The sequence below is a fragment of the Eptatretus burgeri genome, chromosome 6, assembly GCF_056783735.1.
Source record: "Eptatretus burgeri isolate ZD-2024b chromosome 6, Ebu_testis_v1, whole genome shotgun sequence".
Taxonomy (NCBI): Eukaryota; Metazoa; Chordata; class Myxini; order Myxiniformes; family Myxinidae; genus Eptatretus; species Eptatretus burgeri.
Window position 1 is genome coordinate 60,123,546 of NC_140966.1, and position 21,423 is coordinate 60,144,968.

At 41.8% G+C, this 21,423-nt stretch overlaps 1 protein-coding gene across 1 annotated transcript in view; it reads left to right on the top strand.

Moving 5' to 3' along the window:
* The window catches only part of ST3GAL3 (ST3 beta-galactoside alpha-2,3-sialyltransferase 3), a 107,666-nt gene that overhangs the window by 67,057 nt on the left and 19,186 nt on the right, over positions 1–21,423 (top strand). The window contains exons 6-7 of the mRNA XM_085886934.1: positions 1–48; positions 318–504. The exon at positions 1–48 is cut by the window's left edge and continues 48 nt beyond it. Coding sequence (XP_085743060.1) covers positions 1–48; positions 318–504 — 235 coding nt within the window. The remainder of the gene's footprint in view (positions 49–317; positions 505–21,423) is intronic.

Consider the following 21,423-nt stretch of genomic DNA (forward strand, 5'->3'; position numbering starts at 1 on the left):
AAACAAGTCATTGGGTGTCAAAATCGATCAGTATGATGTCATAGTTAGGTGAGTGTACCTATGCATTCCATGTCGGGAAAAAAAACCTACTACGAATTGACTCGATATTCTGTCATATATCTTGCCCATGATGCCACTGCCAGCTGATAGCACTTGCTTATGTCTTCTGCAACTGAGATGACATTCAAATATATGCTCCCAGCTTTTGACACCGCATGCCACTGTTCTTGTGGAAATTGAATAGTTTTTTACTTTATTCCATACAAATTGTGTGGAATTGTCTCATTTTGTGCGTCTCTTGGACATTGTTTATAAAGGTTGAACAGCGCGCCCGTTCTGGGATACGAGCATGATGTCGGCTCGAACACAACGTTACGCATAACATACCCCGAGGGTGCCATGCGAGATCCACGCAAGTATGAACGAGATTCCCTCTTCGTCTTCATTGGCTTCAAGCGCAACGATTACATGTGGTTGTACAACATCGTGGTGCAGCGAAAGGTGGTATGTAGACACGTATAAACTCTGCCATTATTTGGACCTTTACCCAATGAATTATCTTTTTTTAGACCGTCAGCGCAGAGTCGTTGTGTGTCCATGACCTGATGCATCCTGAAAATATTGTTCAACAAATTATGAAACGATAGCTGAGGTACTGCAAATGACTAGAAAAAATTATAACACCGACAACCAACCTGTCATGTTTTATGATGTCTATGGCATGCTTTATTACGACTTGTAATATTGGCTTCACGACGTGGCACTATATGATGCATGTATTTTTTGTATACAGAGTCGAGGCTCGTGGAAGAGCTGGAACACTGAATGGATCGGGATGCTACAGAACAAAGGGAATAGCAGAGAGAGGAAGTAAACACCAATAGCAGGGTTGAAGGACTAAATAGAGTGAGACTTGGACAAATAATGGGTGTCGTGAGGAATGAGTGGGTATGAGGATGCATGGGGTGGACAAGATGGATACGAAAGCAAACTCTCAGGAAGAAAAAAACAGGAAATTTTGAAGGAGGTGGGCTTTGGGAGGGGAGGGTGGTGAGTGGTGAATGGTTTAACAGGGATAGAAGAGATCACTGTTTTTGATTGGGGATGACCTAAGATGGTGGGTGGTGAACCACTGTCTTGAAGACCTGGAGGGAAGAATGAGATATGAAGACAATGTCCAGAAAGAGCAGATGGTTCAAGACCAGAAAAGAGGTGGTAGAAGACTGAGAGACTACGGACCTGTCTATGATGGGAAAGTGATAGGCTGATATACTAAGCTTCATCGTAGGAGATTCCAATAATCTTGAAGGCCTTTGTTTCCTTGACATCAAGCTGAGCAGGGGGTCAGGCAAGGGAGCCAGCCCAGAGGGGAGAGCGCTACTCAATAAAACTTTGGATGAGAGAATCTATATATGGAGAATTGGGGTCCTCCACCCATCCTGAACCCCCAGGTCAATGAACGTTTTTTCCCCTCACTTAAAAACAAACACTGAGTAAACCACCAGTTTTCAACTCATTCCATCCAGCTGTTCTGGAATGCACAGAAGCCAAACATGCATGTGCACACAAACACTCATACAGTCATGGTCAAAAATATTGGCACCTTTGCACTTTTTTCAAATATCTCATAATTTCACGAAAAATATGTTGAAATTGATAAAAGTATTTGGTCTCCACAATTCTTCATTTCACTGTTAATAGCACAGAACCTTTGTTTTTGATTCAGAACTTAATACATCCTTTGAAATCATAAAATATAAGGAAATGGCATTGACAAAATTATTGACATCCTCGACTTAATATTTGGTAGCACAGCCTTTGGACAAAATAACTGCAGTCAAGCATTTCCTATAGCCATGAAAAAGCTTCCCACACCTCTCCACTGGCAGTTTGACCCACACTTCTTGTGGAAACTGCTCCAGTTCTCCTAGATTTGAAGAGTACCTTCTCCCAACTGCTGTTTTCAGATCTCCCCACAGGTGTTCAAAGGGATTTATATCTGGACTCATTGCTGGCCACTTCAGAACAGTCCAGCATTTTGTCTTGAACCATTCCTGGGTGATTTTTGAAGTTTGCTTGGGGTCATTGTCCTGGAAGACCCATGACCTTCGATGGAGACCCAGCTTTCTGACACTGGGTTGAACATTGCGCTCCAAAATGCCTTGGTGATCTCTTGATTTCATGATGCTATACACACATTCAAGGCACCCAGTGCCAGAGGCAGCACAGCAACCCAAAAACATCACTGAATCCTCCATGTTTGACTGTAAGGAAGGTGTTCTTTTGTTTGAAGGCTTCATTTTGTTTTCTGTAAACATAGAGATGATGTGCTTTACCAAAAAGCTCGAATTTGTCTCATCTGTCCACAGGATATTTTCCCAGAAGGATTTTGGCTTGTTCGGGTGTGTTTTGGCAAACTCCGGTTGGGTTTTCTTATGTCTCTCTCTGTCAGCAGTGGGGTCCTCCTGGGTCTCCTTCCATAGAACCTCCTTTCATTGATTTGGCGACGGATGGTGCGAGTTGAAACTGTCGTACCTTGTGTCTGAAGGTCAGCTTGAATCTTTTTGGCAGTTGATGGAGGTGCTTTCTCCACCATTCGAACATTCCTTCAATGCAATCTTTGATCAAGTTTTCTCTTGCGGCCACGTCCATGGAGGTTGGCTGCAGTGCCATGGACCTTAAACTTCCTGATAACATTGCGTACGGTGGACACGGGAACATGTAGGTCTCTGCAGATGGACTTGTAGCCTTGAGATTGTCCATGCTTGGCTACAATCTTGTGTGTGAACTCCTCAGACAATTCTCTGGTTTTCTCGATGCTCAATGTAGTACACTCAGTGGCACAAAACAGCAGAATGACTCCTTTTCTCTATTAAAACTGGTTCAATGAGTGATTTTTTTTTATTGCCGGCACCTGCAACTCACCACAGGTGAGTTCATTTCCAAAGGAAAGGAGAATCACCTGCTTGAAATCCAATTAATTTTAACAACTTCTAAAAGGTGCTAATAATATTAACCAGGCCATTTTAGGATTTCTGTGTGGAATAAGCTGAGATTTAGTAAAAAAAAAAAATTCAGCATTTTTTTTTCCATTGTAAACCAAAGAAATATGTGGATACAAAAAGATTTATTAATTTCAACAATTTTCTGGAAGAAATGCTGCATTCTTTGAAAAAAGTGCAAGGGTGCCAATATTTTTGGCCACGACACACGCACACACACACACACACACACACACACACACACACACACACACACACACACACACACACACACACACACACACTCGTACGCACACAGACCAACAAGCACTCGTACGCACACAGACCAACAAGCACTCGTACGCACACAGACCAACAAGCACTCGTACACACACAGACCAACAAGCACTCATACGCACACAGACCAACAACACACACACACAAACACACACACAAACACACACACAAACACACACACACACACACTAGTTATTATTTGTACCATTACGGCATACCCAACACTGGAAAGTAATCACACAAATACGTCTCAAATTATATATGATATTATTCTTCACAAAAGACCTTTGGTCAGCCAACCAACGAGATGTCTCCAAAAGCCCCTCTCTTCACACTCACCCCTTCAGGTCATCTGTGAAAAATTGCCTTTGTCAGCAACATTGAACAAAAGAGAAGTACCACTCAGACCATTGCGTTCTCCTCTACCGTTCACGACTACATATACAAAAAAAATGCCGTTACCGGAACTGTGTTTTCCAAGTTGCATACTGGTTAGTGCATCGGGTTTATTGAATGAAAGACGAGCCATGCTCTGGCAAACCAAATATGTTTAATATATTGTTTACATGAGTCAATGAAAAGTGTATGGTGTTTAGAAAAGTGATTTCATTCCAAAATGGCTGTTTTCATGTGTGTTTTCTTTACATTGACGGATTACCATACAATACTTGCAAGAGGTTTTTGTGTTATTATTATTTACTAGAATATAAGACTCGTCGCTTCGCTGACAGAAGTACCAATCTTTGCTGTAATGGCTAATCAAGAGGGCAAGAAGAAGCAGGATTATTGATGTTTGCAGTTTTGCCATGTGTCCCCATGTACCCATAAAATAATAATAATAATAATAATAATAATAATAATAATTCATCATAAACCCTCCTGGTGAGTTCCCTGAATCCACTGTAGTTTAATTGTATATATATATATATATATATATATATATATATATATATATATATATATATATATTACAAATTGAAGATTATCCGACACTATGTGTGTGTGTTTGTGCAGTTATCCTGTAATCTCTTTTTGACACTCAGAAATCGCTCATCTGTTCGAGCTCCTTGGTAATGCAACACATGGTAATAAGCACATATGGACTGTCTTTTATTGCCAATTATATTTTGAGTGAAGAGTACAATGGGGAATGTTTTAAGCACTGAAACATACAAAGACTCTCAAACGAAGATATCTACAACTATTTTCTATCTACAAAGACTCTGAAACGAAGATATCTACAACTATTTTGTCAGGAAAAAATGAAATGTGTTAAAAAATACTGTTTTATGGGGGTTGTTTATTTATTTATTTATTTATTTATTTATTTTTAGAAGATCTAGGCTCATGAAAGAGCGATATGATGGATTGTAAAAAGGCAAGGAATCCACACTGGTGTGGTGAGGTCCACAGTTGGATGTAATGAGCAAGGGAATGAAGTAACAGTAAAATAGGGATGTGTGTATCATGCTGGAAGAACACACTGATTGTCAACTTTCCTTTTTCGTAAACTTTCCTTTCCGGACACAAGAGCAGTAGTTTGCTTTCCATGACATTGATTTTCCAAATGCTCTCCATCCTGCTCAAGCACATCTTTCACTTCAAAGTGATCCAGATTCATTTGCTCCCCATCCTGCTCTCACGTGTCGTTTCACTTCAAGTGATCTGTATCCATTTGTACGAATTATCCAAAGTGAATGCAACTGCTGGTTTCTTCAATTTGAAACTGGTTCTTTTTCTTGCACATCAGTTTAACATCAATTTTGTCTTTATCATGTTTATTTTTCATACAATCTTTTGACTCTCCAAATTGAGCTCTTACATCATGATTTTTAGTTCGTCAGCGTTGTCGTCTCCATGCCGTTATGTTGCTTCCCCCACAACGGAGGAATATTGTGATCGGCTGTCTGTCTGTCTGTCTGTCTGTCCTTCTGTCCATCCGTCATGCTCTTCCTAAACGGTTGGGCAGAAATTCACCAAACTTGGTAATTATGATCACCACATGGTAAGAAAGTGCAAGAGCAATATCATTTTGGCCCTGCCCCCTGGGGTGGGGACAAAGGGTCAAAGGATTTTGTATAATGTTGCAGTAAGGCCTTGGTAGTGGCAGTGCTCTCATTTGAAAGGCCAGCATGAACCATCCTAAAAGTCCCTGCTTTAGAATTGCAGAAAAAGTGTTCTTCACTCTACTTGCACATCTTGTTTATCTTTGCTTATTTACTGTCGTGCTACATTTTCAGGTAATACAATAAATGTGTTCACCTCGAAGAGATAGTCCGAAGTTTGTTTTTTTTGAAAAAGTTCGGATGTCATCATTTCGGAGGAATTAATTCAACCAGGACCTTGGATTTAGTAGCATGGAGTAAGTCTGTGCGAACACAGTGCGTGCATTTGGTCCAGCGTAACTCACTATCCCAGGGCACTCACCGTCTGTGAAAGTTCTCTTTGAAAAATAATCACGTGATCCACCACTATATCTTCTCATAACTTCAACCAGTTTGCTATCTGTCTCCTGACTCAAATATGTCAAATATTTTCATGTGAATGCCAAAACCTTGCCACAAATTAATATTATTCGGAATTGGTGCAGACTAACTACGGCAGATTTATCTGTGTGAACACAACCTGGTTTGCACGCCGTCTGTCCTTGCTGCCCATCCACTTTCTCTCTGCACACTCTCGCCCTTCTTCATTGATCTTCATCTTCGATCTACCTTCAACGCCCACCACACACCTCCAATACCTTCTTTTATCCCATCAGAAAATGATAAAAATCACTTTGCTTCTTTTGCATTGTACATACTTCGCTTTCCCAATCCTGTCACCTCCTCTTGCTACTTTCAATTATTCCCCTCTTTCCAGCATGCTATACCTTCCTGAACAATCGCCCTCTTCCAAATATTTTGGAGTTTTTTTTCTTCTTCATTCATTGTCTCAGTTTATTAATGTGTATTGAGGTCTTGACTAACCCTGTTAACCATGGCCAATCTTCCTCTCCTCATCCTTCCTCCCCATCCCTTTCACATTGGCTCACCACACCCAATCGTGTTTTCTCTTATCTTTTCAGTTCATTTTGTAAATCCACTCAAAAATTAAATAATGCAGGAACACTGCAACCTTCTTCCAATAATTGAATAACCTAGCTATTCACCTCATTACTCTGCGCAAGCGAAGCGAAAAATGGGGTTTAGCAATTGATTTGTGTCTGTCCGTCTGTCCGTCTTATCAGTTTATGATTGAGGAACAGCTTATTTAAATTGAATGTTGTATTTTGAACACTAATCAGAACATGAATAGGAAGATAAGTTTGCCGTTTAGCAGTACTTTGGCTCTGATTTTTTCCCGACCACACATATGCAGACGAGAGTGAGATTATGTTTTTACTCTGTCTGTCTGCCTGGCAGTCAAACAAAATGGAAAATCATTCCAAACAGGAAACTTAATGCTTTAAGGACGTTATAAAGAACACAAACAAGCACAGAGAACTCATGTAACGTGGGAGATAGGGTGATGTAATAGACACTGTGTAAAACAGCTGTAAACCCAGCATTTATTGATATGACTTTTCCAGCCTTTATTTTATTTAAATTTAATTAAATATTTGAACACTGTAACACAAATCACCTTCATAATTCTTCCAAGATCCTCCAGTTTTGCAGTACTTGGATATGTTTTAGATGGTGGTGTAAAAAAAACTACTTTAATAGCACTAAACTTCTGGATTTTTTTTTAACAATCTTTAGAATCATTATTTTATTTAATTGAAGTATAATCCTGAACACTGTATGGGGTATCGTGTTCTTTGAACTCTTGAGTTCCCTCGCCAGAGGAGAGGGTATTGCATTTCATTCCGTCAGCCTGCCTGTCTGTCTGTCTGTTTCTGTTTGTTTGTCCACACAGAACTTAAGTATGGTTTTCTCTGCAACCGCTTGCCGAATCGACACAAAATTTTCACCATCAGAGCGACGACTTGTATAGAATGATTCATAAATAATTATGTCATAGGTCACGTGGTGTGGCAGCCATGTTGGGAAAACTTTGGACCTCCATCTCTGAAACCGCACCATGGCAAAAAATTTAAACTTGGCACATGGCAAGTTCCCTCATGGGGAATAAGTATGATTTAAAAAAAAAAATATGTCATAGGTGCCTTTGTTATGACGTCATTGCATATGTAGAATGCTACATCCAATCAGTAGGAAAATTTTTGAGGATCATCTTTGGATAAATTGGTTGACAGAAAAAAAAAAGTTGATGATGTCATCGGTGACATGGTTTGGCAGCCTCATTTTAAAAAACAAAAAATAATCTTCAAAAATAATCTTCTCTGAAATGGCTGAACAGATCGAGGCGAAACTTTACAGCTATGATCGCAATCCATTCGAAACAAAAAGTTCCCACCTATAACATCACAAGTCACATGGTTTGGCAGCCATATTGGATTACCCTTGAAACCTTTAACAATCTTCTCCAGAATGGCTGGACAGATTGAGGAGAAACTTAACACACATGTTCTCCAAGTCTTGGGAATATCAGAGTGTTCACAAATAATTGATAGGTCACATGGTCTGGCAGCCATGTTGGATTGAACAAAAATCTTTAAAAAATTAGTTCTCTTGAACCACTTCATCGATCGACATGAAACTTCACAATTATGATCTCGTAGTGATGGGGAATATATTGTTATGGCTGTGGAAATTCGCAATACACCATAAAGGGTCCTTCGATCAGTTATGACGCTAAGTTTATGTGCAGATAGTTCCCCACCGTTGTTTAAAGGGAATTCGTGTGATTCATCGGGCTGCGACTCTTTGAGATAGCCGTTTTTCTGTTCTATCGTTATTTTGGACCATCCAAAGACTTCAAATGAAGGCCCCGTGAAAGGCCTACAACGGCGCGAGTTTTACCGCCTTTTTTGCGCTGCCGGGGCTGACGGGAGAGGCTCCGAGAGCTCACTGGCGATTGGTGGATACGGGGTGTGAGGCGGCCGTGAGGAGGGAACGCCCCTTTTCGAGGAGCTTCTCAAAAGGGCTAGAGGAGAGGTGGAGCGAAGGGGAGGAGCCCCACACTATATAGAGTGGACCGCGCGTGGGCTCGCTCTCTTGGTGGACGTCATGTTTGAGCTCTCTCTCTCTCCTGCCTGGATCATTTTGTTGGATTCTTCCTCTCTCCTGCCTGGATCATCGCGTTGGATTCTTCCTCTCTCCAGCCTGGATCATCGCGTTGAATTCTCTCTCTCTCTCTCTCTCTCTCTCTCTCTCTCTCTCTCTGGGGGTCGAGTGCTTCTCTCTCTTGGTGGATGTCGTGTTTGCACTCTTCGGGCTCTGGATCGTCGTGTTTGGATTTGTTGGGCTCTGGATCGTCGAAGGCTCGTCTCTCCCTCTGGGCGCCAAGTCGTGAGGGTTGCGAGCAGTGGTCCCGGGTCGAGGCGCGCACGAGAGGAGAGTGCCGGAGAGGGCTCGTCGACCGTCGCCCCTCGAGGGGGCAGGTAACCAGCACGGTCTCGTGGGCCTATTCGGTCACCCACGGCCCATGGCATAAAGGTTTACGAACCCCGTCTACCTCCCTGCCTATGGGGAGGGTTTTCCTGTTGTTTTGTTTGAATGATGTGGCGCCGTGTCCCTGTTAAGTAAAACGGTTAAGTGCATGTACATTCCCATTGTAGTCGGTTGTATTGCTTTCTGTTTGCTTGTCGCCTGTATATTGCATTGACTGTATATGTGTACGTGTATAATAAATGTCCTTGTGTGCAACGTATCCCGTTTGTCGCGTCCTCCTTTCACCACATTGAAAGTGCCATCTTGCATCGTGGAATGAGTAGTGGGTTTTAAACACCCGATAAATAATCTGAACCGTCGAGGTCGGCGATAACACCGCTCGGTTATCCCTGTAGCACGGAACGAACCGCTTAAGCGGTTCTTGTCCTAAGCCGACCTGCGGCGTGGTGCAACCCCTCGGTAGGTTACCTGCGCGGGTATTTAGGTATATCGACATTCGGCGATTCACCCTATTTCGCGCGGGTAGAATGCGGACTGGGTTGTGGTGAGGTTAAACCCCCACCCGTGACTGGCTCTTGGCGGTAGATCCAGGAGGGTTACAACTGAATTGTCCGTCCAGTGGGCGACGCAGCTGCCATTAGAGGTACGCGGTCGATCGCACGCCAGGCAAGCCAGAATTCGTAACAATATGTTTTAAATTTCAAACTAATCAGACGCATCGTCTGGTAGCCAGAATTTTTTTTTAATAAGGCTTATTTGGCTGTGCCTGGATGTGTTTGAGGGTAGAGGAGTAGCAGCTGAAATGTGAATCCTATCTAAGTTCCTCCTGATGACTTCATCTTTTCTTTTTGCTTGTTTGGGGTCCTTCTGATTACTCCAATGCAGGACTTGTACCTATTTGGTCTTCCATTTGATTTGAATTGAATTTATTTTAATCCCATTCTAAATTCAGTTGAATAATAATAGTCATGGGTCAGGGTCAAGTGTCCGATGAAAGTGGGAAGTCTTTGTACCCGGTCATCACTTCCAGCAGTTATAAAGTGGCAGTTCTAGTTATGTCTATTATTAATGACATAACACACCAGTAGACAAACACCACACAAAACTGCACAAGCACCACACAAAACAAGTGAGGGTCTGCAATATCTGATTGCTCTTTTTCTTGTTATTGATGCATGTGACCGTGTTGCCGATGTCTGTTTTCAGAAATGGAAACACAAGTGCTCCACCCTTCCCTCTTAAAATGCTCTGATGAGCTCCTGCACCTTCAAATCTCACAATGTCAATGATGTGGGAAACTCCCCACACCTTTTTCCCCAACCACTTATGGAAAACTCCCTCCACGTGAACTTCTTCCCAAGGCGGAGAAATTTTTCACCCACTTGACTACTCTTGCAGCACCCTGCCTTGCTTTTCAAGCTGTCACATAATAATGTGACATTTTCCAATGGTTCCCTCCTGGACTGCTTATAAAAATGTGCTCTCCACTCGCAAGCAGAACATTGCTTTGGAATGCATTCCTTACGATTTTCTACCTCAAGAGTTTGGCATCCGTCAATATAGCGTTCAGGGACTAATCTTCTTGGTCTTCATCAATGACCTCTCTTCAACAAAATAAAAAAAAAACTGTTGTGCAATTTTGCAGATCAATCCACCCTATGCAGGACTGTTTCTCACCCCATCCACCAGGTAGGCTCCAGCAGCATCCCAGCAGCATCTGTGCTGATATAGAGAAAATGGGTAACCGGTCTTCTCATTGAAACATGTCTAAATGCAGGAAAGACACATTCTCACTTTTTCTCCTCAAAAAGACCATCTGGCAAATCCTCAATCTTATTTCTGTGGTCAGCCATTTTCACTATTGTACAAACCTATATGCAAATTCTCTCCAACCTTCTCCAAGGCCAAACTAAATGCTCACCTCTGTTCATACTTGCCCTCCTCTTCTTTCACTTGTGAAACTGTCTTCCTGAGTCTGTTATTGCGTTCTCAGATTTCAGGTGTGCCGCCCACCACCTGCACCTCGAGGTCTCTCCTGTTCCTACCTCTGAGCCTTTCTACACCCGCTGAATGAAACCCTGTCTCCCTTTCACCTGCATATTTGCTCTCCTGCCATGGTGCATTATTGTCCAGCTGTTTACCCTTTGCCATTTATTGTTTTCTTCTTCCATGTGGATTGTCACCTTTATTAAACAGCAGATTTTCCTAACCATCAAAATATGGAGATGGAGATGGATATGCAGATGGAGCTGAAGCTGGGACCAATCCTACTCTTGTTCTTCATAAATGGCCGGCTTTAGCCAGAGAGGGATTGATACATTTGGAGTTAAAACAGTACCCCCAATGGCGAAAACCATGCAAATACGTTTAAAAAGACATATATATATATATATATATATATATATATATATATATATATATATATATATATATATATATATATATATATATATATATATATATATTGACATAAATCACAGACCAGATTCTGGCATATGGAATTGCCAAGCTCCCAGGACACTTGGAGCAAAAAATGACTGAATATGATGAAAGAGACAAATGCATGAATATTGGCGATTACCATTTAGCCAAATGCTTTTCACCTTATAGTTTCGATACTAATATCACTATCACATATGACCTTACACCCCTCGTCCCTCCCCCCCGACCCTACCCTGCCTTGCATGAGGACGATTGGAAAATAGTTTTTGGGGGTTAAACCACTTCCAGATAATCAGCAGTGAGCATGAATATTGAAATGCCCCATATATTCATGGTCCAGAATTGATGAGAGAGAGAGAGAGAGAGAGAGAGAGAGAGAGAGAGAGAGAGAGAGAGAGAGAGAGAGAGAGAGAGAGAGAGAGAGAGAGAGAGAGAGAGAGAGAGAGAGAGAGAGAGAGAGAGAGAGAGAGAGAGAGAGAGACAGAGACAGAGACAGAGACAGAGACAGAGACAAACCTGGTGTGTACTTGTACACTATAACAAGCACCTGTGCAGGTGTCTCAAAAGTGGTCAACAATACCATGGTGATATAATTTTGAGTTCATGAAATTGGTTCAAAAGCAGGTGTCGGTCATTGAACATTTCCAGCTTTAGCATCATCTTTCCACAGGAACCACGCAGCTTTGCACTATCCTCCATCTAACCATATCCGTGTGACCTCCACCCGCTAAGAGTCACCATTCACTTGGCACATGTAAGGACTTGCCGGCTACATATTGTTTGTGCGGATTCGTTGCTCACTCATCGTCACCGACCATTTGACTTGCGCAGGCAGATTTGGTGATCAGTCGGCACATGTACAGAGTCATCAGTGTGTGGTCAGTGTTGTGGAATGCTTTTTTTTTGGCAAAACAAGAAGAGTCGACAGTGTGGTTTCTTTTTCTGTTTCTGAACCTTTGGACCATTAAGAAGAAGAAGAAGACAATTTTGGAAGTCGGAATGACGGCCACACTGACAATTGTTTTTGTCTTATTGTCAAGGCCAAGTTTGTTTTGACTTTTCTATCATCACCACACTGCAAGGAATATGCATTACTCATCCAGCTGTCTCGGAAAGGGCACAGCAGCCAGCTTAAGATTTATCTATTACAGCATTGGTCAAGTTTCATGAAAATGAAGTTGGGTAATGGACTATCTTTTATTATTATTATTTTTTTGTGTGTCACTGAATATTGGAAAACACCACTCTTTACATTGGATTCAATCAATCAAGGTATCATTGGATACGATTGAAGCCATTGTTTTTGCGCGTTGTTTAAAGTCTGCAAGAGCGCACCATTGTGGAGTACTCTATCGTACAGAGTAGACAAAAGATTGCTCTCTAATCTGCAATAATTTGATTCGTTTTCATCTTTGTGAAGTGCAAGCTTTTCAAAGATAAAGGCAGGCCATCATGCAAAATGCCATAATCGTGCTCCAACACTTGCACCTATTGTGAATGGTGCAAATTGTACAGCCAACCTGAAGCAGGGAATATGGACAAGATACCATCACACATTATCCTTTTCTTTCGGACGATGTATTGGAATGTATAACATCCACAATCGAATTGTAAATGGCACGGTTTGCTTTCTGTCACCGTTCAGATGGCTCAAATGTCGGGGGGTTGAACTCAAACTAGTTAGCTTGATGGTGAGCATGCAGCCAACTGAGTTATCCCACCCTGCTGCTCTTCTTCTCCTGCATTAGGCATTTGACTTTACAACTAGGTTAAGGTAAACCTCATTTAGGTGGTTCTTTTGCATGGATTGCTTAAACCACTTGGTAATTTTGATTCGGATTAAAGTGATACATCTGAAGATTGTTTGTCTTTCATGGGATACATCATCCCAGCACAAAACTGCTTTTGTTCTCCCTTTCATTCAGAATGGGCAATTTGCCCGAAATGAATATCAACCATTTTGTGTGTCGAGGAATTGAGGTGTATGAGCAGGAGCCAGTGAAGTTGACTCATCACCTTTGACTATGAACCAAAAGTGGATTGTTTTGAAGGATCAAGGGTCAAGATTGAGTCCCATGAAGGTGGCACAAATCAAACCGATGACAGCACCTCTTCAGTGCAGACCCTACTCCAAGCTAATTGATTTTGAGTTGTAAGTGCCCATTAGGGACATCTGTCAGGTGTAGGCAATTTGTAACGGTGCTCGGAGAGAACACACCATTGACCCAAGTAGATGTAGACCTCCTAAATCTCTGTGCACTTGACAGCACACTTGCCCTTTTTAAAATATGAAATGGAGCACAACAATTGTTGCTGCATTCATATTATTTGTTTCATTTTTGTTCATTCATCTGTTTTGGCTCTCGTACTGGTGACAAAGCTACAGTCCAAGCAGTTTTAAGGAATATCCACACACAGACTATTGACACACCATGATAACCTGCACAGGTCACCCTGTCTCATGCCTGAAATAACAGCTGATATTGGGTTTGAGGTTATTTTGTGTCACCTTTGCTGATTGCAGCGAGCGTGTGGGTTCGTGTGTCATCCTGAAACTACACTTTTAAAAATCACTCTATTACAAACAGAGATACCTAATTTGTTTTTGTTCCAGGACATAAAACCATAAAATATCTTCCATGAGAACACCACGTTTTATAAAGGTGAGGATAATACAGAATGAAGAACTTGTGTTGCTGGTGAAGGTTAGTGTCAATGTGCATTGGTGGTCAGGTGAAACGATGGATGACATCAACAGGACATCAACTGAGGTACGCTAACCGACGTGGATAGTGATGGGAACCTGATGTTTCAGGCGTCAACCCTTCGTCGGAGCAAAGGATCCAACGAAGGGTTAATGCTCAAAATATCAGCTCCTCCTTGCTTCCCATGGCGGTCAGCATACCTCAATCAACAACCTGTTAATTTCACCCTTTGAGAATTTTGGCTTTAATCCGCTTGATACAAGCCCTTGTTTCCCCAAAGTGGCAATCTGGCTTTAAAGGATCAATTATTGATCATTATTTATTCACACTGACTTATAATTGGAGGATCAAAGGATCAAAACGAATTATTTATTCATATGGTCATCTTTTTTTTGTTGTTCATTGCACCACTTTCATTTATTTATTTTGTGGACAACACGATTGATATTAGCCAATCGGCCTCTTTCAATTAACGCGATCGGTTTTATCAACTTAATATTATGAATGGTATATGGACCGCCGTATGGAAGCATAAGTGACGTTTTGGGCATAGCCCTTTGTCAGAGCCTGCGCTTGCCTAAAACGTCAGCCTCATTTTGCTTCTTTTCAGCACACCTTTGTCAACCCTCAGTTGATAAAACCTGCCGTTCAAATTGTCTGCCGATGCAGACCGACTCTCGACTTGACAAATAATCATACTACTTACTCTTCTTCAATCAAAGGGGCTGTGCATTTAAATTGCTTTGAAATCCAACACATACACCGGGGAACTAACAAAGTTCCCCCTCTTTCCATCTTACCCTTACGAGGCTGTTGGAAGTGTGTGTTTAAGTTTGCGGTTCCCTAACGTTTGTTCGAAAATGGTGACATACTCTGAAAATAAGTCACAAGCAAGGGAATAAAGTCGCAACATATTCCAAATTAGAGTTTTGTTTAATTTTTATTATAATTCCAACAACATATGGAAGATATTAACTTTGCATGTGCAGGCCTCAAATGAGATATTTTATTGCTTTTGTTTTTTATTTGACAAAATATTTTATCAGGAAGAGGATGTCATGGCACACCTTTAAGCCATTGTTGCATTGTTACTTTCTTTTTAATTTTCAAGTCAAGCGAAGTCTAATGGGCAGTGAAAGTGGCAAGGGTGGGGGGAGGTGAGAGAGGAAGTGTATAAGTATTGTAACAGGTTGACAGACAAATGGATTTGCTTCCTGAAATGCATACAATTTGAGGTGGCAAAAATGAGAACGCATGAGGTATGAAAGATGTTTGTAACTTGTTTGTGATTTTCGATTCGCATGAATGTTAAGATTCCTATTAGGTAATGCCCTTTTTGTATTTTGTGTACGGAGCAAAGCTTGTCATAAGGTACAGCAACAGAAATGTAATCGTAGCATGTCGAATAATTGTCGGCAGTGGCTCTGTGGATGAAGTACCAGGCACCACTTTCCTCATAACTTTCCCCAAATAATGTATAATCCACCACGAAAGCACGGCAATAACCAGCCCGTTCCACCAGCAGCTTGCCTTATAAATTCAATATTAAATTGTTTTCATCACGTACGCTTTGTCAGCTGTACATCTTAACGAGTCAGGAGGGATTTGGCACCCTGCACGCACAGCTAGGCCTCAGACACCTGGCCGTGGCAGCCCGCTGGCATCAGAGGCTCGCGTCTTGGCTGAACTACCGCGCACGGCTTTCCGATTGCTCATCCGTCAAGGGCTCAGAGCTGTTTTTTGAATCTTCAAATCAAAGCGCAGTCAGAGGGATAGCAAAGCTTTTGGCTGTGAAGGCAGCTTTAAAAGCATTCACCACTGAATGATATTGCAGTGCCGGAGCGCATGGGCCTTGGGACAGAAAAATATTGCTTTCTGTCCACTTCCTTTAGCCTGAGGCCTGTCCGCTGTTTTCCACTCAACGCTGCTTGTCCCCGTAGAATGGCGGACAAAACCAAATGATTTGTGGCTTGTTGGAACAGCAGCATCCTGTCTCACTGTCACCCTTTCTGCTTTCTAAGCTTATACACTTGAAAAGTGAAGTTTAGTCCTTTTGCTTTCAGTGACTCATTTATCACTTGCACAAGTGCCTTTCATCAATTTAAGTAATTTGGTTTCTCTGCCTGTGTCGTATTTTTTTATTTTTGGGCTGCAACTTTTCAAATCAAATTCAACAATGGTATCAATCGAATTGTGACGTCTTATAATCTCTGCCCGTCACAAATTGTGATCCTGGGATTCTGATCGGTTGTGGAAGGTATTCCATCACATAATGACTGCAATTCCAAAACGTACAAAATGGCAATGCAACTATAAACGGATGGTGTCCCCTTACGGTCATAGAGTGATTCATGAAGGGCTTGGAATACCGCAACTCCATTCAGCCCATGCTGTGCCGCTCGGGTTTAAGTCCCGACAATGGGTCAGTGTCTGCTGCCAAGAGGTTGTGGTTGCTGATGTCGTGGCCCTGTAGGAAAAAAAAAATCCTTCCCCTTTTGTGTCTTTGGAATGCACTAGTCAGTGAGGAAGTTTTAAAACATCACCCACAAAATGTTGAGCAGAGTGAAGGAGGAAAATCTTGTTCAACTGGGAGTATAAGTGAAGCAAGTTTGCCCGTCTGGTCCATAGAAGCTGTCGGTTGTTGTGATTTTGCTTTTCTTCGTAGGAATACATCGGCTTTCACATTGATGACCTCAAAAGTGATGTTGGAGAAAGAAAAACACCAAATTATTGCTTCTCTCCTACTTTATGATATCATTATTACTGATGGACGGAGGTTATGTTTTCACCCCTGTCTGTTTGTTTGTTTGTCTGTTTGTCTGTGAGCAGCATATCTTAAAAACGATTTGGACAGATTAGGACAAAATTTGGTGGAGAGGTTGGGTTTGTGACGAGGACAAATTGATTCGATTTTGGTGAAGATCTCGATCCAGATCCGGATACAAGAATTAAAACCAAAATGTATGTGCTTTTCACCATTGCGAGATGGGGCCAAAACAATATATATCATGATCTATCTATAATTCCAGCTGTGTGTGTGTGTGTGTGTGTGTGTGTGTGTGTGTGTGTGTGTGTGTGTGTGTGTGTGTGTGTGTGTGTGTGTGTGTGTGTGTGTGTGTGTGTGTGTGTGTGTGTGTGTGTGTGTGACCACTGTTTCTCAATAACCACTGGTCCGATCTAATTGAAACTTGCCAGGTATATTTCTGGGGACCTGAGGATGTGCCTTTTCAAGGTTTGATATTAATCGGACAAGTGCTTCCCAAGTTATGGCCATTTATTTACCAACCAATGAAAGGACTCGTTGCTGCATAGGCATGGCTGCGTAGGCCGGTGCGCGGCCGGCCGACGATGACGTCACATGCCGTGCCGGTTACGGTGGGGATCGGTGCCTTCGTTACCGTGGCATAGGAGTGGCAATGGTCAATGGTCTATCTATAATTCCAGCAATCTGTGTGTTTGTGTGTGTGTCTCTGTGACCGCTGTTTCTCGACAACCACTGGTCCGATCTAATTGAAACTTGCCAAGTATATTGCTAGGGCCTTGTGGATGTGCCTTTTGAAAGTCTGATATTAATCGGACAAGTGCTTCCCAAGTTATAGCCATTTATTTACCAAACCAATGAAAGGACACGTTGCTGCGTAGGCTGGTTCACGGCTGGCCGACCATGACGTCACGTGCCGTGCCGGTTACGATGGGATCGGTGCCTTAGTTACCGTGGCGTAGGAGTGGCAATGGTCAATGGCAGCGAATGTCATGGCAAGCAAAGAGAGGGAGGTAAACTTGATTTTAATTTGGATTTTAATTAACTCTGTGTGTGTATCACAGCATTTGTTACTTCAATGCAAGTGATAATTCGTGGAATGCATGTGAACATTCCATACGGGCACGCACCACTTCCGGATAGTGATGACTCACTGTATTCTAATAATTTCTCGATTTCTTATGCGCATTTATAGATAAACACAATGCCCCAATCCAGTCGTCGTTTACGAGAGCGAAGGAATGGACTGTGCAGTTGTTTGAAAGTTTTTATTTTGTTTTTTTTTGTATGTACGGCCACGCACTTACGGCCACACACATACGGGCACACGAGAGCAAAGGAACGGCCTGTGTGGTGGTTTCTGGCACGCGGTTGCACGTACGGCCACGCACTTACGGCCACACACGTACGGGCACGCGAGAGTGAAGGAACGGCCTCTGATGTTGTTGTTTCTGGCACGCGGTTTGAAAGTTTTTTTTTGTTTGTTTTTTTTTTGCATGTACGGCCACGCACATACGGGCATGCACTTGTATTTCAAAAAGATGAAGATGGATTATGACAAAACTAGGTGGATGAATTGGGTAGGTGACGAGAACAAGTCGATAAGATTTTAGTTGAGGTCCGGATTCAGATCTGGCTTATCAGTGGGATCCAAAACGTAAACCGTTCAGCCTGATTCTTTGTATGTTTGTTCCATTGCTTCTCCAACACCAATGCCCTCTGTTTTGTCAGTTCCCCTCTCTGTTGATGACATCAAAACATTTGTTCAATGTGCTTTGATAGTTTTTCTTTTTGCAGTTTTAAAGATCTCTATTCTTTTCTCTCCTCGATCCCCTTCTTTTTAGTCTATTTTCCCAGCAGGTGTCATATTGTAGCAACAAATCATGGTACAGTTCAAAGGGTTAACCCTTTCCTGCACTTTATAAGAGTGTGATGCATCTTACTTGTTGAACATTTTGAATATTCATTTCATTTTCATTTTGAAAATATTAATTAACAATAGGCTGGATGGATAGCCTGGAAGTATGCACATTCACCTTTAAGCCGTCGTACCTGGGCTTGAATCTTGACCCAGCTATAAACCACCATCCTGGTGTTTGGCAGGCAAGGCAAAGCATCAATATATGTGCCGTTCCTCGGATGGACATTAAAGTGTTTCATCGACCTGCATTACTTGCTGGACATTAAAGATCCCACGGTATTCTTTACGAAGAGTGGACAAGCTATCGCCCAACACCCTGGACCAATTACAAATTATAACCCCGAATTCCACTGGGCAGGTAACTGAAAACCACACAGTCTAATTCATGCCGTGACGCTGCTTTGGTAGCACTGAATTTGCCTTCGGGTAGAGTTTCGGGATTTTATAAGTTTAATTAACAATACATTTCGAAGCAATTTGTACTTGGAAGACTTTATTCGTCGCTTGTGCAATCGTGCCTTATTATCATGAAAGTAAATCCAAACCACCTCGTATAAATGACAGAACTCACGAAGATATCGAGGAAAGTCCAGCTGTGACCTTTGTCAGCTTTTGAGAGCTTTTGGTTGCTCCGTTGACAAGCTCAGCCATCATTCAGTTCTGCCAGTTGATGTCATTTTTATTTGAGTGGAAAATTTGGAAAATAAACGTTTTAAACAATTCCCTTGAAACATCTTACTTTGGAAGACACTGGGAAATTAAACTAGAGATGAGTCTTTCCCTGAGCAATGTTGTTTATTTCCATCCTGGTCCCAGCACAACACACATGTCGGTGATTCATCCCCAATAGATTTTCTTCTTCTTTCCTCTTCTAGTGCAAATACACAGGTGATTACACAATTTGTGTAGAAAATCCCCCCCCCCAAAAAAAAACCCCAAAAACATCACCGAAGGAATTTTGCAGTTCCATCCCGTATCCTTATAGCTATGCTGGAGAAGATATGCACCGATCTGTTGAATCATATCAATTGCTCATCTTGCCATATGTAGTACGATGCCTATTAGGATTATTTATTACCTCTGCCACCGAAGGTGAAGGAGGTTATGTTTTCACCCCTCTCTGTCTATTTGTTTGTTTGTCTGTTTGTTTGCAGGATATCTCAAAATGTTGTAAACATATCTGGATGAAATTTGGTGGGTAGGTTAGGTGTGCAACAAGGACGAACTGATTAGATTTTGGTGAAGATCCGGATCCGGATCCAGATCAAACTGTGAGGATATTTTAAAGTGATTTTCTTCACCATTGAGAGATGGGGACAAAAATGATATATTGCACAATATCTCAAAAAGTTGTGTATGAATTCAGATGAAACTTGGTGGGTATGTGACCATGACGAATTGTTTCGATTTTGGTGAAGATCCGAATCCTGATCTGGATACGATGATTGTTTAATTTTAAAGTGATTCTTCTCCATTGAGAGAGAGGCCAATAATGATATAGAGCATGATGTTTCAAAAATGTATTGGTCTCGATATATTCTCGTGGCTCAGGCATTTCATGGCGGAGGTATGCGCTCTGCCGAGTGCCCTTCGAGTTTGTTTGTGAGATCGGCCAACAGATTTGTACTATGTGAGGGTGGTTCAAATATCACTTGGACTTCTTGTTTATACAAGATAGAATCTGTGTGTAAGAAATAGGAGTACCCTTACAAGAAAGAAGGGAAATCCTTCCCCTTCTTCCCATTCTTAACAACATTACACAAGGAACTTTGGCACAAAAGAAGGCCATTCTGCCTATCATTTAATTTAATTGTCTCTTATTGTTCACATGAAATGTGGAAATTTTTTCATCCACTGGCAGTTCATTTCATAAAGGGTGCATCACATCCTTTAGGCGTTAGCATTAAACATGTTAATTGAATTGAGCACAAATGATAGTGTAAAACGACAAGAGCACGAAGGGGGAATATCTGAACGATTAAAACATACCTGCATTATGTTCCTATATTGTTCCTGTTCATTTAAAACATTGTTAAAACTAAATACTGACAGAATGCTAATTCACAATCTCTACTCCTTAAGGCCTGGTCACACCGTGACGTTTTAGCCAGCGATGGCAACATATTAAAATGTATGTAAAACGCTGGCTGACGTTGAACTTTTGATGTTTTTTTTTTTTAAGATTCGGACGTATTCATAACGAGTTGGTCGTATGCATAACATATTAGTAATGGACACAGAACGTTTCGTTGTGTTATAGATAACTTATAGCAACGAATGCTGACCTGTTGTCGGCCTACACAACCGATGCCCAACGATAGTCTAACTTCGGCATAGCGTGTTGCACGCATCGCCGACGATGTCGTGACGTAGCCTATTAAAAGGCTGACGCACAACGATTCGAATCAGAAATGCCGTAGAAATGGAAGTGTCAACATCGCGGTCACACCTTGGCGATCTTGCCAGCGTATGCCGACCTAAGAAAAATGTGTCTAAAACGTTGGGGCACGTCAAATACGGTATGAGTAAGTTTGGTATACGTGAGTAGAACACTAAAGTACGCTATCATACGTCGTAGTAAATAGAGTACGTCAAGAAATTTTAAACATGTTCAAAATTTTACGACGTACTCGGCGTATGACACACGTTCCGCATGCGATGGGGATAAGTTTTACACACGATATGTGAACGCTTACACACGTCCACAAATGCTACTTATAAGCTACTCATAAGTCGAAACACATCGCGGTAATGTCTTTTTTACGCGAAACTTATTTCTAACTTGTGTTTGACGTGCTTTGAACCAATTCTTTACGTA